Genomic DNA, 16124 nt, shown 5'->3' with positions numbered 1-16124 from the left:
CTCAGTTCTCACTGTACTGGCTGCTGCAAATGAGGACATAAATAAATGATAAATGGGTTATACTTGTATAGCGCTTTTCTACCTTCAAGGTACTCAAAGCGCTTTGACAGTATTTCCACATTTACCCATTCACACACTGATGGCGGGAGCTGCCATGCAAGGCGCTAACCAGCAGCCATCAGGAGCAAGGGGTGAAGTGTCTTGCCCAAGGACACAACGGACGTGACTAGGATGGTAGAAGGTGGAGATTGAACCCCAGTAACCAGCAACCCTCCGATTGCTGGCACGGCCACTCTACCAACTTCGCCACGCCTAGGGCAGTTTGCTTTGACTTTTTTATTAAATAGAATGATGATCAATCACCATGCTCCGACCTGTTTCTAGAGCAGGGCTTTAGGAGAAAGACTTTGCATTTGATGCTCATTGATCTGAAGTCTCAAGTGACACCAAAGATGCCATATTAGGTCATCTGCACAAAGCGTATTTGTCATGATGATTGATCAAAAGACACAAAAATTAAGATAGGGCACACTTTTTATTTGCATTTTGTTCCTTTAACAGCAATGCTCACACATACACTCAATATTTTCTCAATAGCTCACCTTTGTATCAATAGTTACATTGTACAAAGTTAAGCAAACACGATACGATAAAGAAAAGGATAATAAAACTAAATGTATGACGCTATGATCCAAGTGAAGTAGGACACAGCCACTGAAATAAGTGATACATGTAAGGCAAATATTTGTTTTTTCATGAAGCAGTTATAAAATCAAAAAATAAAGAAAATAATTCATGTAAATTCAGACATTACAACAATCTCTGATATCAGTAAGTTGCAAAATGACTCATTTATTTCACATTCTGTTTCTTGATAACTTCATTTTTCTTTAAAAAAGCAAAGCTAAAAGGTAGAATATTTGTAGGTGAGTTTACCAAGAGCAGCAGCCATGATTACTAAATGTGGTCATTACAGACCGAGCTTGTATTTTTTACTTGCAATTCTTAAAAGTATGTGGTCCGTCATCAAAAGTTCATCTTCAAAAGACAAACTTTGCAGAGACTTAAAATCTCGATTGTACGGTTGGTTTCCCAGTGAAAAAATGGTTTGTTTCACAAGCTTTTTGGCGCAACAGCCCAGATTACTGCAAAAGACAAATAGGCTTCAAGAGGATACCATCTCAAGGACCGGAAATATTGCTCACTGCCTTTTTTGCGTGAGCGCCATCAAGCCCTGACCAACAATTATCTGGCATCATTTTGCTGTCTGGCCGCTGTCAGGATCTCCTTTGCTCCTTTGCTTAGCAGCAATTTGGCCAAATCAATACCCAGCCGCTCAGCCTTGTCTTGAGATTCCCCGCCGACTTTGACGGTTGTGACGCCCACTCGCTGGCATCGCTCGTCCACCTCCTCTTGGCACTGGAACACAAGTTCAACAATGTCAACATGTGTTCAATCAAACCCCAGGTAAGGCACATCAGTCTAAAGAGAAACATGCAGAATATTTGTAGGTATAGACCAGGGGAATCTCTGCCCATTTTGAGTCTGTGCACAAGAAAAGAAAAAAAAATGTTTAGCTTGACTCTACTACTTCTTAGTTTCAACACTGAGAAGCACATGTTTTTCCTTTTTTACAACGAGACGATGTTATTCAATGAGACTTGATAATGTACGGTACTCATCCTTCTACTATTAAGGTAAAAGGCATTATTAATTATCTAGAATAAACTTACACAAGCCTCGAGGTGAGGAAGCAGCTTACCAGCTGATGTCAATATAGCTGCATAAACTAGTTAGTCTTTGTGATCGCAGCGCCGCAAAAAATAGTTTGTCTGCATTAGCGCTTATAACAACATCACTAAAACTAGGTAATATTTTGGTAACGAGATGTAAATGGAGTATTATCGGCAGTTTTTAGATGGTTATTTAGAGGGCTTTATTTTATGGGCGGAAAAGAGGGCATCCTATTGACTCCATTGCAAGCACTTTTATTTCCGAGTTAGAATGCATTAAAAATAGAAAAGCATATGTCTTCTTGTCTTACATAAGGATAGGCAAAATTCCCCAAACAAAGTGCAGTTCTTCTTTAAATTAAAGTTAAAAAGCTTACACTTAAATGGCATGCTCATGGATTGATTGATTGATTGATAATCCATTTTGGCGGTGCCTACTGTAAAAGCAAAATAATTAAAAACTGTCACTGTCCAAATATTTATGGACTGGGTTTGCAAAACAACAAAATTTACAGTAAAGGATGTTCACAACTAAAATTGTGGTTATGATTGAGAGTACCAGTGACTGCTCGCTGACTGCTCGCTGTTGCGAAAAAAGCTAAGTATCGTTCTGTGTGCTTCTAATTGTTTTACAGTTTTCTTTACTACTTCTCAAACATACTTAGTAGTCTTATTTAACTTGCTAATCACCCGATCTCTGTCTCACCACCCCTCTCTCAGCTAGCTAGCTGCTAAGCTAACGTAGCTAGCGCGGAGAAAGGCGGTGTCGGTCTGAAGGAATCTGCTCCCCGCACGTCGTGACCACTTCCCCGAAGACAGCAAGAACTTCACTCGATGAAAGAAATACCGTGAGTATGGCTCCCTGCTCTTCGTGCACCATTCTCATGGATAGGTTGGCTCTGCTAGAGGGCCATGTATGCCAGTTAGAGCAGAGTAATCTCGTAACTTTAGACGTTGCGAACACATCTGCTAGCGTTAGCAGTAGCGAGCTAACTAGCCCAGTTTATAGCAGCCCTAAGCGGCCTATAAGCAACGGTGAACCGGTTGAGACGCATAATATATTTAGCCCTTTAGCTAGTCCACAATTTAGTCATAGCGGACTCCATCACCCGAAACATAAAGCTTAGCAAACCAGCCACAATTAAGTATATTCCCGGTCCAGAGCACCTGACATTGAAGCTAATCTTAGGGAGCTACCTCGCAACAGGCCTACTAAACACGTACGACAGGCTAATCGCACCACGAGCTATGCGAGCATAGTTGTACATGTTGGCTCCAATGACACTAGGATGAGACAATCAGAGATTACAAAGAGAAACATAGCTAGGACTTGTAATCTCGCTAGAAAGATGTCCAGGCATCGAGTACTTGTCTCTGGCCCCCTGCCTGTGAGAGGCAATGATGAGAGATATAGCAGATTAGTCTTGCTTAACAAGTGGCTGGCTAGTTTTTGTAGACAACAGGGACTAACGTTTATTGATGATTGGCCCTCTTTTTGGGGCAAACCGGGAATGCGCCATCATTCTGCCTAAGAACATACAGGTAAAAGCCAGTAAATTAGAATATTTTGAAAAACTTTATTTATTTCAGTAATTGCATTCAAAAGGTGTAACTTGTACATTATATTTATTCATTGCACACAGACTGATGCATTCAAATGTTTATTTCATTTAATTTTGATGATTTGAAGTGGCAACAAATGAAAATCCAAAATTCCGTGTGTCACAAAATTAGAATATTACTTAAGGCTAATACAAAAAAGGGATTTTTAGAAATGTTGGCCAACTGAAAAGTATGAAAATGAAAAATATGAGCATATACAATACTCAATACTTGGTTGGAGCTCCTTTTGCCTCAATTACTGCGTTAATGCGGCGTGGCATGGAGTCGATGAGTTTCTGGCACTGCTCAGGTGTTATGAGAGCCCAGGTTGCTCTGATAGTGGCCTTCAACTCTTCTGCGTTTTTGGGTCTGGCATTCTGCATCTTCCTTTTCACAATACCCCACAGATTTTCTATGGGGCTAAGGTCAGGGGAGTTGGCGGGCCAATTTAGAACAGAAATACCATGGTCCGTAAACCAGGCACGGGTAGATTTTGCGCTGTGTGCAGGCGCCAAGTCCTGTTGGAACTTGAAATCTCCATCTCCATAGAGCAGGTCAGCAGCAGGAAGCATGAAGTGCTCTAAAACTTGCTGGTAGACGGCTGCGTTGACCCTGGATCTCAGGAAACAGAGTGGACCGACACCAGCAGATGACATGGCACCCCAAACCATCACCCAACCATGCAAATTTTGCATTTCCTTTGGAAATCGAGGTCCCAGAGTCTGGAGGAAGACAGGAGAGGCACAGGATCCACGTTGCCTGAAGTCTAGTGTAAAGTTTCCACCATCAGTGATGGTTTGGGGTGCCATGTCATCTGCTGGTGTCGGTCCACTCTGTTTCCTGAGATCCAGGGTCAACGCAGCCGTCTACCAGCAAGTTTTAGAGCACTTCATGCTTCCTGCTGCTGACCTGCTCTATGGAGATGGAGATTTCAAGTTCCAACAGGACTTGGCGCCTGCACACAGCGCAAAATCTACCCGTGCCTGGTTTACGGACCATGGTATTTCTGTTCTAAATTGGCCCGCCAACTCCCCTGACCTTAGCCCCATAGAAAATCTGTGGGGTATTGTGAAAAGGAAGATGCAGAATGCCAGACCCAAAAATGCAGAAGAGTTGAAGGCCACTATCAGAGCAACCTGGGCTCTCATAACACCTGAGCAGTGCCAGAAACTCATCGACTCCATGCCACGCCGCATTAACGCAGTAATTGAGGCAAAAGGAGCTCCAACCAAGTATTGAGTATTGTACATGCTCATATTTTTCATTTTCATACTTTTCAGTTGGCCAACATTTCTAAAAATCCCTTTTTTGTATTAGCCTTAAGTAATATTCTAATTTTGTGACACACGGAATTTTGGATTTTCATTTGTTGCCACTTCAAATCATCAAAATTAAATGAAATAAACATTTGAATGCATCAGTCTGTGTGCAATGAATAAATATAATGTACAAGTTACACCTTTTGAAAGCAATTATTGAAATAAATCAAGTTTTTCAAAATATTCTAATTTACTGGCTTTTACCTGTAGATTATTGTTTGAGTCACACTTGACTAAGTACACTAGAGAAAGCCCGGTCACAGGCAATTACAGTGTCTGTTAGTCCGGGTGAGGAGTCAGTTAAGCCAGAACTAGCCAGCGCCAGGCTGGAAAATCCCTACACACATAGCATTTCTCCTAGAATAATACACAACTCACATAATGTTTTTTCTGCAGTGACAGTGCCAGAGGTGGACATGCATTCTACTGAGGTGGCAAATTATTATGCGTTCAGTGTATCGCAGCACCAAGCAAACAATCTGAAGATTCCCGTCATATTAATTCCTAGATATGGTCGAAATTATTTAAAGCGCACATGCAAAATAAACGCAACATTATTAATATTACTACTATGGATGACTTTAACAAAAATTCCTCAAAACAGCACACTACCTATAAAATGGGCTTTTTAAACGTAAGATCATTGCCTCCTAAAACGTTATTAGTTAATGGGGTCATTAGAGACAACAATCTTAACGTCATTGGTCTCAGCGAAACCTGGCTCAAACCAGACAATTTTATTGCGCTGAACGAGGCATCTCCTCCTATCTATACAAATGCGCATATTGCCCGTCCCCTTAAAAGGAGTGGGAGGGTCGCACTAATATACATTGAAAACCTTAACCTTACCCCTAACTTAAGTAATAAATATAAATTATTTGAGGTGCTTACTATGAGGTCTGTCACACCGCTACCTCTCTGCCTGGCTGTTATCTACCGCCCCCCTGGGCCCTATTCGGACTTTATGAGTGAATTCTCAGAGTTCGTCGCTGAGCTAGTGACGCACGCAAACAATATAATTATAATGGGGGACTTTAATATCCATATGAATACCCCATCAGGCCCTCCGCGCGTGGCGCTCCAGACTATAATTGATAGCTGTGGTCTTACACAAATAATAAATGAACCCACGCATCGCAACAGTAATACGATAAATCTAGTGCTGTCCAAAGTTATGATACTCCCGTATACTAAAGTAATGCGCGATCATTACCTTATAAAATTCTAAGTTCTGACTCATTGTCAACAAGCTAATAATAATCACTGCTTTAGCAGCCGCAACATTAATGCTGTCACAACGATGACTCTTGCTGGCCTACTGCCTTCGGTAATGGCACCATTCCCAAATTATGTGGGCTCTATTGATAACCTCACTAACAACTTTAACGACGCCCTGCGTGAAACCATTGATAGTATAGCACCGCTAAAGCTAAAGAGGGCCCCTAAAAGGCATACCCCATGCTTTACAAAAGAAACTAGAGCACTTAAATTATCATGTAGAAACCTGGAACGCTAATGGCGCGCGACTGAACTTGAGGTTTTCCATCAAGCATGGACTGACAGTTTAATAATTTATGAACGCATGCTTACCTTAGTTAAAGCTAAATACTACTCAAATCTCATCCACTTCAACAAAAACGATCCTAAATATTTGTTCAGTACAGTAGCATCGCTAACCCAACAAGGGACTCCTCCCAGTAGCTCCACCCACTTGGCAGATGACTTTATGAATTTCTTTAATAAGAAAATTTAACTCATTAGAAAAGACAACGCGTCCCAGCTACAACTGGGTTTTATTAACACAGATACGAATGTATATACGACGAATATTGCCCTCCAAAATAGTCTCTCTCTTTTTGATGAAATAACATTAGAGGAACGACTACGGCGTGTAAATGGGATAAAACAAACATGTTAACTTGACCCACTTCCTGGGAAACTTATCAAGGAACTGTTGTAATATTAGGACCATCAGTGCTAAATATTATAAACTTATCACTTTCCTCTGGCACTGTTCCCCTAGTATTCAAAAAAGCGGTTACTCATCCTCTGCTCAAAAGACCTAACCTCGATCCTGACCTCATGGTAGACTACCGGCCGGTGTCCCACATTCCGTTTATTTCAAAAATCCACGAAAAAATTGTTGCACAACAGCTAAATGAACACTTAGCATCTAACAATCTCTGCCGGTTTCAGGGCAAATCACTCTACGGAGACAGCCCTCGCAAAAATGACTAATGATCTATTGCTAACGATGGATTCTGATGCGTCATCAATGTTGCTGCTTCTTGATCTTAGCGCTGCTTTCGATACCGTCGATCATAATATTTTACTAGAGCGTTTCAAAACACGTATTGGTATGTCAGACTTAGCCTTGTCTTGGTTTAACTCCTATCTTACTGACAGGATGCAGTGCGTCTCCCATAACAATGTGACTTCGGAGTATGTTAAGGTAACGTGTGGAGTTCCCCAGGATTCGGTTCTTGGCCCTGCACTCTTCAGCATCTACAAACCCCGTTTCCATATGAGTTGTTAGACGTAAATATAAACGGAATACAATGATTTGCAAATCATTTTTAACCCATATTCAGTTGAATATGCTACAAAGACAAGATATTTGATTTTCGAACTCATAAACTTTTTCTTTTTTTTTGCAAATAATAATTAACTTAGAATTTCATGGCTGCAACACGTGCCAAAGTAGTTGGGAAAGGGCATGTTCACCACTGTGTTACATCACCTTTTCTTTTAACAACACTCAATAAACCATTGGGAACTGAGGAAACTAATTGTTGAAGCTTTGAAAGTGGAATTCTTTCCCATTCTTGTTTTATTAGAGCTTCAGTCGTTCAACAGTCCGGGGTCTCCGCTGTCGTATTTTACGCTTCATAATGCGCCACACATTTTCGATGGGAGACAAATCTGGACTGCAGGCATATGTTGTTCCAAAACCTGTATGTACTTTCGGTACATACAGTGCCTACATATGGTGCCTTCACAGATGTGTTAGTTACCCATGCCTTGAGCACTAATGCACCCGCAAACCATCACAGACGCTGGCTTTTGAACTTTGCGTCGATAACAGTCTGGATGGTTCTCTTCCCCTTTGGTCCGGATGACACAATGTCGAATATTTCCAAAAACAATTTGAAATGTGGACTCGTCAGACCACAGAACACTTTTCCACTTTGCATCAGTCCATCTTAGATGATCTCGGGCCCAGAGAAGCCGGCGGCGTTTCTGGATGTTGTTGATAAATGGCTTTCGCTTTGCATAGTAGAGCTTTAACTTGCACTTACAGATGTAGCGACAAACTGTATAGTGACAGTGGTTTTCTGAAATGTTCCTGAGCCCATGTGGTGATATCCTTTAGAGATTGATGTCGGTTTTTGATACAGTGCCGTCTGAGGGATCGAAGGTCACGGTCATTCAATGTTGGTTTCCGGCCATGCCGCTTACGTGGAGTGATTTCTCCAGATTCTCTGAACCTTTTGATATTATGGACCGTAGATGTTGAAATCCCTAAATTTCTTGCAATTGCACTTTGAGAAACGTTGTTCTTAAACTGTTTGTCCACAACTGCGTGAGCAAATAGTCAAAGGAGTGTACCTCGCCCCATCCTTTCTTGTGAAAGACTGAGCATTTTTTGGGAAGCTGTTTTTATACCCAATCATGGCACCCACCTGTTCCCAATTAGCCTGCACACCTGTGGGATGTTCCAAATAAGTGTTTGATGAGCATTCCTCAACTTTATCAGTATTTATTGCCACCTTTCCCAACTTCTTTGTCACGTGTTGCTGGCATCAAATTCTAAAGTTAATGATTAATGGGACGGCGTGGCGCAGTGGAAGAGTGGCCATGCGCAACCCGAGGGTCCCTGGTTCAATCCCCACCTAGTACCAACCTCGTCATGTCCGTTGTGTCCTGAGCAAGACACTTCACCCTTGCTCCTGATGGGTGCTGGTTAGCGCCTTGCATGGCAGCTCCCTCCATCAGTGTGTGAATGTGTGTGTGAATGGGTAAATGTGGAAGTAGTGTCAAAGCGCTTTGAGTACCTTGAAGGTAGAAAAGCGCTATACAAGTACAACCCATTTATCATTTATTTATTTATTTGCAAAAAAAAAATGTTTATCAGTTTGAACATCAAATATATTGTCTTTGTAGCATATTCAACTGAATATGGGTTGAAAATTATTTTCAAATCATTGTATTCTGTTTATATTTACATCTAACACAATTTCCCAACTCATATGAAAACGGGGTTTGTACATGCTGCAGCTAGGTGACATCATACGCAAATACGGTGTTAGCTTTCACTGTTATGCTGATGACACCCAACTCTACATGCCCCTAAAGCTGACCAACACGCCGGATTGTAGTCAGCTGGAGGCGTGTCTTAATGAAATTAAACAATGGATGTCCGCTAACTTTTTGCAACTCAACTCTAAGAAAACGGAAATGCTGATTATCGGTCCTGCTAGACACCGACATCTATTTAATAATACCACCTTAACATTTGACAACCAAACAATTACACAAGGCGACTCGGTAAAGAATCTGGGTATTATCTTCGACCTAACTCTATCGTTTGAGTCACATCAAGAGTGTTACTAAAACGGCCTTCTTTCATCTCCGTAATATCGCAAAAATTAATTCCATTTTGTCCACTAGCGACGCTGAGATCATTATTCATGCGTTCGTTACGTCTCGATTACTGTAACGTATTATTTTCGGGTCCCCCTATGTCCAGCATCAAAAGATTACAGTTGGTACATTATGGGGCTGCTAGACTTTTGACAAGAACAAGAACGTTTGATCATATTACGCCTATACTGGCTCACCTGCACTGGCTTCCTGTGCACTTAAGATGTGACTTTAAGGTTTTACTACTTACGTATAAAATACTACACGGTCTAGCTCCATCCTATCTTGCTGATTGTATTGTACCATGTGTCCCGGCAAGAAATCTTCGTTCAAAGAACTTCGGCTTATTAGTGATTCCCAGAGCCCAAAAAAAGTCTGCGGGCTATAGAGCGTTTTCTATTCGGGCTCCAGTACTCTGTAATGCCCTCCCGGTAAAAGTTAGAGATGCTACCTCAGTAGAAGCATTTAAGTCCCATCTTAAAACTCATTTGTATGCTCTAGCCTTTAAATAGAACCTCCTTTTAGACTAGTTGATCTGCCGTTTCTTTTCTGCTCTGTCCCCCTTGCCTTCGTGGAGGGGGGGCACAGGTTCGGTGGCCACGGATGAAGCGCTGGCTGTCCAGGGTGGACCACTCGTCTGTGCATCGGTTGGGGACGTCTCTGCGCTGCTGACCTGTCTCCGCTCGGGATGGTCTCCTGCTGGCCCCACTATGGATTGGACTCTCACTATTATGTTAGATCTACTATGGACTGGACTTTCACAATATTATGTCAGACCCACTCGACGTCCATTGCATTTGGTCTCCCCTAGAGGGCGGGGGTCACCCACATATGCGGTCCTCTCCAAGGTTTCTCATAGTCATTCACATCGACGTCCCATTGGGGTTGTGAGTTTTTCCTTGCCCTTATGTGGGCTCTGTACTGCGAATGTTGTTGTGGCTTGTGCAGCCCTTTGAGACACTTGTGATTTAGGGCTATATAAATAAATGATTGATTGATTGATTGAATATACTCTCGTGTCGCTTAGTTTGTGTCAGTGAATGGCTATAAACGAACCAAGCTACGTGATGCGAGAGTATAGTCCAGGCTCTAGTCACTGCGTGCATGTTTTAAAGCTGTGTACCGTATTTTTCGGAGTATAAGTCGCACCGGAGTATAAGTCGCACCTGCCGAAAATGCATTATAAAGAAGGAAAAAAACATAAGTCACACTGGAGCCCGGCCAAACTATGAAAAAAACTGCGACTTATAGTCCGAAAAATACGGTAACTAGACAGTACGTATGTTGCTATTGTTTCATGCTGCTTAGCAATAATGATGAAGATGATGAACAGACAAACATACACTGCATCCGGAAACATTCACAGCGCTTCACTTTTTTCACATTTCTGTTATGTTAGTCTTATTGCAAAATGGAATAAATCCATTTTTGTCCTCAAAATTCTACACACAATACCCCAAATAATAATGTGAAAATGTTTTGTTTTGTTGTAAATACTTTATGTATGCACTGTAAGACAACAGACACAAACAGACCCTTTTTTCACAGAAATTACCCCTTTGAGTCTCAAATGTTATATAAACAAAAACGGTCGGCCAAGCATGTCAGCGTCAGCTTAGAGAGTATGTTTTATTAAGAACGACACGATGCATCGTGATTTGATGAGTAGGTTGACAAACGGGATGGACTTCTGCAGGTTGCAATGTTTGAGTTTGTGTTTACTTGGAACATGCATTGTGTCACTTCCAGAGGTGTGTAGTTACATGCTACAATTACGCTGTTATAGTAACTACCGGTATTTGGATTAATTGGGTTTGTCCTTGGAGTATTAATAACCATAGTTTCACTTTAACGTGAATATTTTTGTGAAGAAGAAACGCTACTTTTACACCAATCGCTATAATTATTTTTATCTATTGATTACAGCTTGCAAAGACGTATTGTTTTGGTTTGTCAGAGAAAGGTGAGAGCCAGTTCTGTCACATAACTCTGTTTCCCCTATCCAACGTAAGCACTAGTGGCGTTTGACTCCATTTCACCAATCAAACGAAGCAGAGCAGTCACATGACTGCACTCAAGATATCGGAGTCCTCCTTCTATAAAAAGTGACACATTGATGTCAGGAGGCAGCACATCTCTTTAATCAATGTTTACCTCACAAACTACGAAAAAGACCAATTTCTCTGTCAGTAGAAATGTTTACATTTCAGCTTAAAATATTTCCACTTCCAACTGTAGAAAACAAGCCCTTCAGATCCTCCTACTTAGTGCTTTTTTAAAATCATCAGCATCTTTTAGTACTGCGTCCAACCTCGGCAACAATGTCGCACTGAACATGCAGTTGAACAATCCTAACACATTTAAAGCCTTTGCCATCAGCAGGTCATGACATAGTAATCGTCTGACAGCAGATTTGGACTGTCGATTTAAACGTTTTATCAGGTGATGGAAAGCCTATTTGAGTTTAAACTTAAATACATTCAGACTGTCCATTTTCCTCTCCCCTTTATTATTTTTATATTTTGATGCTCTCCTTATAACCTACAATCTGCCATTGCTTAGTAGTCCAAAACCTTTGGTCAGCAGTGTATCTATATTGTACTGTCTTTAAATGGTAAGTACCGGTAGGTAATACTTGTATAGCGCTTTTCTACCTTCAAGGTACTCAAAGCGCTTTGACACTATTTCCACATTCACACACTAACGGCAGGAGCTACGATGCAAGGCTCTAACCACGACCCATCAGGAGCAAGGGTGAAGTGTCTTGCCCAAGGACACAACTGATGTGACAAGGATGGCAGAAGCTGGGGATCGAACCAGGAACCCTCAGGCAGCTGGTACGGCCGCTCTACCCACTGAGCCTTTACTAACAGTAATATGCTAAAATTACCAATATCTAACTATGCCAAGCGTATGACACTTAGTATGCACCGTTTGGACACCCCTGATGTATAATCCACATTACCTTAGCAGTAGCAGGGATGCATGTCTGCATGGTGTCCTTTAGACTCTCAGATCCATCCAGACTATACACACCACCTGTCAAGTAAAGCTGTGGATGTACGAGAACAAACAATCAATTCACATATTCTCAAATAGGGGGTCAACTAAAGATGTTTCTGCTGGGTTTATCCAGCCAGACAGCTTCATGACTACCTGGTTTTTGACCACTGTATAATCTCCCATAGCATCTTTTTCTTTGTCAATCAATCAAACTTTATTTACAAAACCCAAAACCAGTGAAGTTGACACATTGTGTAAATGGTAAATAAAAACAGTAAGTGACAATGATTTGCAAATCCTTTTCAACCTATATTCAATACACTGCAAAGACAAGATACTTCGTTCAAACTGAGAAACTACATTTTTTGCAAATATTAGCTCATTTGGAATTTGATGCCTGCAACATGTTGACTGAGAACGTTGAGGACTGCTCATCAAGCACTTATTTGGAACATCCCATAGGTGAACAGGCTAATTGGGAACAAGTGGGTGCCATGAATAGGTATAAAAGCAGCTTCCATGAAATTCTCAGTCATTCACAAACAAGGATGTGGCGAGGGTCACCACTTTGAGAATAAATGCGTGAGCAAATTGTCGAACAGTTTAATAAGAACATTTCTCAACGAGCTATTGCAAGGAAGTTAAGGATTTCACCATCTACGGTCCGTAATATCATCAAAAGGTTCAGTGACCTTCGATCCCTCAGGCAGTACCGCATCAAAAAGGGACATCATTGTGTAATGGATATCACCACATGGGCACAGGAACACTTCAGAAAACCACTACAGTTTGTTGCTACATCTGTAAGTGCAAGTTAAAACTCTACTATGCAAAGCGAAAGCCATTTATCAACAACATCAACATCAACAATCTAAGATGCATCAGTCCATCTAAAATGGACTGATGCATCTTAGATTGTTTTTGGAAACTGTGGACGCTGTGTCTTCCGGACCAAAGAGGAAAAGAACCATCCAGACTGTTATAAGCGCAAAAAGCCAGCATCTGTGATGGGGGCCACCAATAATGCTGAAAGGTACATACAGGTTTTAGAGCAAAATATGTTGCCATCTAAGCAAGATCTGTTTCATGGACACCCCTGATTATTTCAGCAAGACAATGCCAAGCCACATTCTGCACGTTATAACAGCGTGGCTTTGTAGTAAAAGAGTGCGGGTACTAGACGGGCCTGCCTGTAGTCTAGACCTGTCTCCCATTGAAAACATGTGGCGCAGTATGAAGCGTAAAATATGACAACGGAGACCCTTAGCTGTACATCAAGCAAGAATGGAAAATAATTCCACCTGAAAAGCTTCAAAAATTGGTCTCAGTTCCCAAACGTTTACTGAGTATTGTTAAAAGGAAAGGTGATGTAACACAGTGGTAAAAATGCCCCTTTTTTGCAATGTGTTGCTGCCATTAATTCTAAGTTAATGATTATTTGCAAAAAAAATTACGTTTCTCAGTTCGAACATTAAATATCTTGTCTTTGCACTGTATTCAATTGAATATAAGTTGAAAATGATTTGCAAATCATTGTATTCAGTTTTTATTTACGACAACGTGCCAACTTTACTGGTTTTGGGTTTTGTATAAAGCTACAAGAAATGCAACGCAAAGTGCTTTACAAACTTAAAAACAATACCCCGATGACCCAGATTCCCCATTATTACATACGCACAGACACAAATACCAAACACAAACACACCCACACACACATATGCAACTATACGAACAAATGAATGCATGGCTGAGTACAGAGACATGTGAGTAAACACTATCACAGGAGCCATCTGCACCAGGACGCTGAGACAAAGCGCCCCCACAGCACGGCCCATAACCTCTGATGCAGATGGCTCCCTCTGAGGAACGCTGGAAAGTAAAAATAATAAAACCTGTAAAAGTTAGAACCATGAGTAACGACAAAATACAAGTAAAACATATGAAAATTTAAAAAAAAAAGGTTTAAAAAAAAATAAAAAAATAAAAATGAATATACAGTAAAGATGGATATATAATAAATAAATAGAACTAAATAAAATATTGCATAAGGAAAAAGACAAAAAGTAAAGTACGAATGAATTCCATCCATCCATCCATTTTCTCCCTCTTGTCCTGCTCGTGGTCGCGGGGGGTACTGGAGCCTAATTCAATAAAATTATTTAATATTAGGACGGCCAAGCCAGAAACTTGAGGGTTCCAGGTTCGCTCCCCGCCTCTTGCCATCGATTGCTGTTGTGTCCTTAGGCAAGACACTTCACCCTTGCCCCCAGTGCAGTGAATGATGGTGGTTGGAGGGGCCGTAGGTGCAAATTGCCAGCCACGCTTCCGTCAGTGTACCCCAGGGCAGCTGTGGCTACAAATGTAGCTTCACCCCCGTGTGTGAATGTATCTAGTTGATACAAAAGCGCTATTAGAAATCGAATACAATATTACTACTAGGAAAAAGCCAAATCAAAAACCTGAACGTTCTACGGAGCCCTGAGGATCTCAGGGCCCATGAAGGGGTCTCGGTATATACAGTGATTCATTAGTTTACATATTCCCTAGTTTTAGTATGATTTGGTTCTCGGGGAAAATTTTCTGCAAAAATATGTCTTGGTTTTCATACACAGTCTTCCTTTTAGTAGGATTACACACATTGGTGACTCAATCTCTGCTTTATTCCGAGGATGTTGTTGTGGCTTGTGCAGCCCTTTGAGACACTTGTGATTTAGGGCTATATAAATAAACATTGATTGATTGATTGATTCACTAAATATGGCTGCAATATAAGCCATCATAGAGCCAAATAAAGTTGTAGCATACAGTAATAGGCCAATCAAAATCAACAAGAGCATGCAAGTCTGTTTCCAGAGTGCCACTGAAGGCCCCACACCCCGATGATAAGCCAAACAATCAAGAATTATATGGCATTTAGACACTGTCTTCCGTAGTTTATAGAGACAAAGCTGTCTGGCGCCTGTGTGTATTGCATCAGTTGATGTAAACGAAGTTGTGTAAGCACAAAGTTGTTGTTGTTGTTTGCACGTTGGTGGATATAACACGAGTGCCAGCCCTTGTTAGAGAGACCTGATGTCGTAGCAAAGTATGGGTGACATTTGTGGGGCTCTCCCTGTCCCCTCTTTCCTTCCTGCTCATTACCGTCAAGAGTCTTTAATGAAAGGAGAGAGTGATTTTAACTGTTCATTCATCTGTCATTTTTACGCATTTTCATTTTCCTATATGTGAAAATTTTATAAATATATAATTATTCTCTAAACAAAGTTTGGAAGTACCGATCAGCCTTTTTGGACTCTGATCCAACGTGATTTTTTTGGCTTCAGATCTGATTTGCTACAATGTTGTTGTAGATTTTGAAACTAAAATAATAAACATATATTTTAGAACAATGTCTCAACTCTCTTACAAAATACAATGTACTTGGTTTCTGTTCAGTTTAAACCGGTGTTAGGTGCAGACTTGAAAATTGGATCGTTTAAACTAACTGTCTCAAGTCTCAAAGTGCAATTTTGAAATAAAAAAAGAATGTGAAAGTGTGTTTGTATGCAATATTCCATACTTACATAAAGTATTATTTCTTCAAGTGCAACATAACAGCAAATATATAGGCACATTTTTCTCAAACCCATATTTTGTTAGTGTAGTCAGACAGATGTAACATACAACGATTTTATTGTGAAGGCCGGAAATGTGCTCTTTGTGATTTTGGAGCACTTGACGACAGTGCTGGGTTTAGGGGATAAGACCTGAATGAGTTGCTTGTGAAAAGAAATACAAATGGTGTTACATTGTAAACTGTTCCTCCATACTAAACTAATCCAAT

General features: G+C 40.8%; 1 protein-coding gene across 4 annotated transcripts in view; it reads right to left on the bottom strand.

Moving 5' to 3' along the window:
* Nucleotides 1-516: 516 nt before the first annotated feature.
* LOC133572667 (porphobilinogen deaminase-like) overlaps nt 517-16124 on the bottom strand; it is a 31479-nt gene continuing 15871 nt past the window's right edge. For 3 of the 4 annotated variants that reach the window (XM_061925536.1, XM_061925538.1, XM_061925535.2), the window contains exons 13-14: nt 12264-12350; nt 517-1419 (exon numbers count right to left, since the gene is read on the bottom strand). In XM_061925536.1, coding sequence (XP_061781520.1) covers nt 1246-1419; nt 12264-12350 — 261 coding nt within the window. In that variant the 3' untranslated portion in view covers nt 517-1245. The remainder of the gene's footprint in view (nt 1420-12263; nt 12351-16124) is intronic. The other variant, XM_061925537.2, reaches the window with a different exon arrangement.

This window comes from Nerophis lumbriciformis, linkage group LG30 (genome assembly GCF_033978685.3).
Source record: "Nerophis lumbriciformis linkage group LG30, RoL_Nlum_v2.1, whole genome shotgun sequence".
Taxonomy (NCBI): domain Eukaryota; kingdom Metazoa; phylum Chordata; class Actinopteri; order Syngnathiformes; family Syngnathidae; genus Nerophis; species Nerophis lumbriciformis.
The sequence above is the reverse complement of the archived record's forward strand: the minus strand, read 5'-3'. Positions and strand labels throughout refer to the sequence as shown.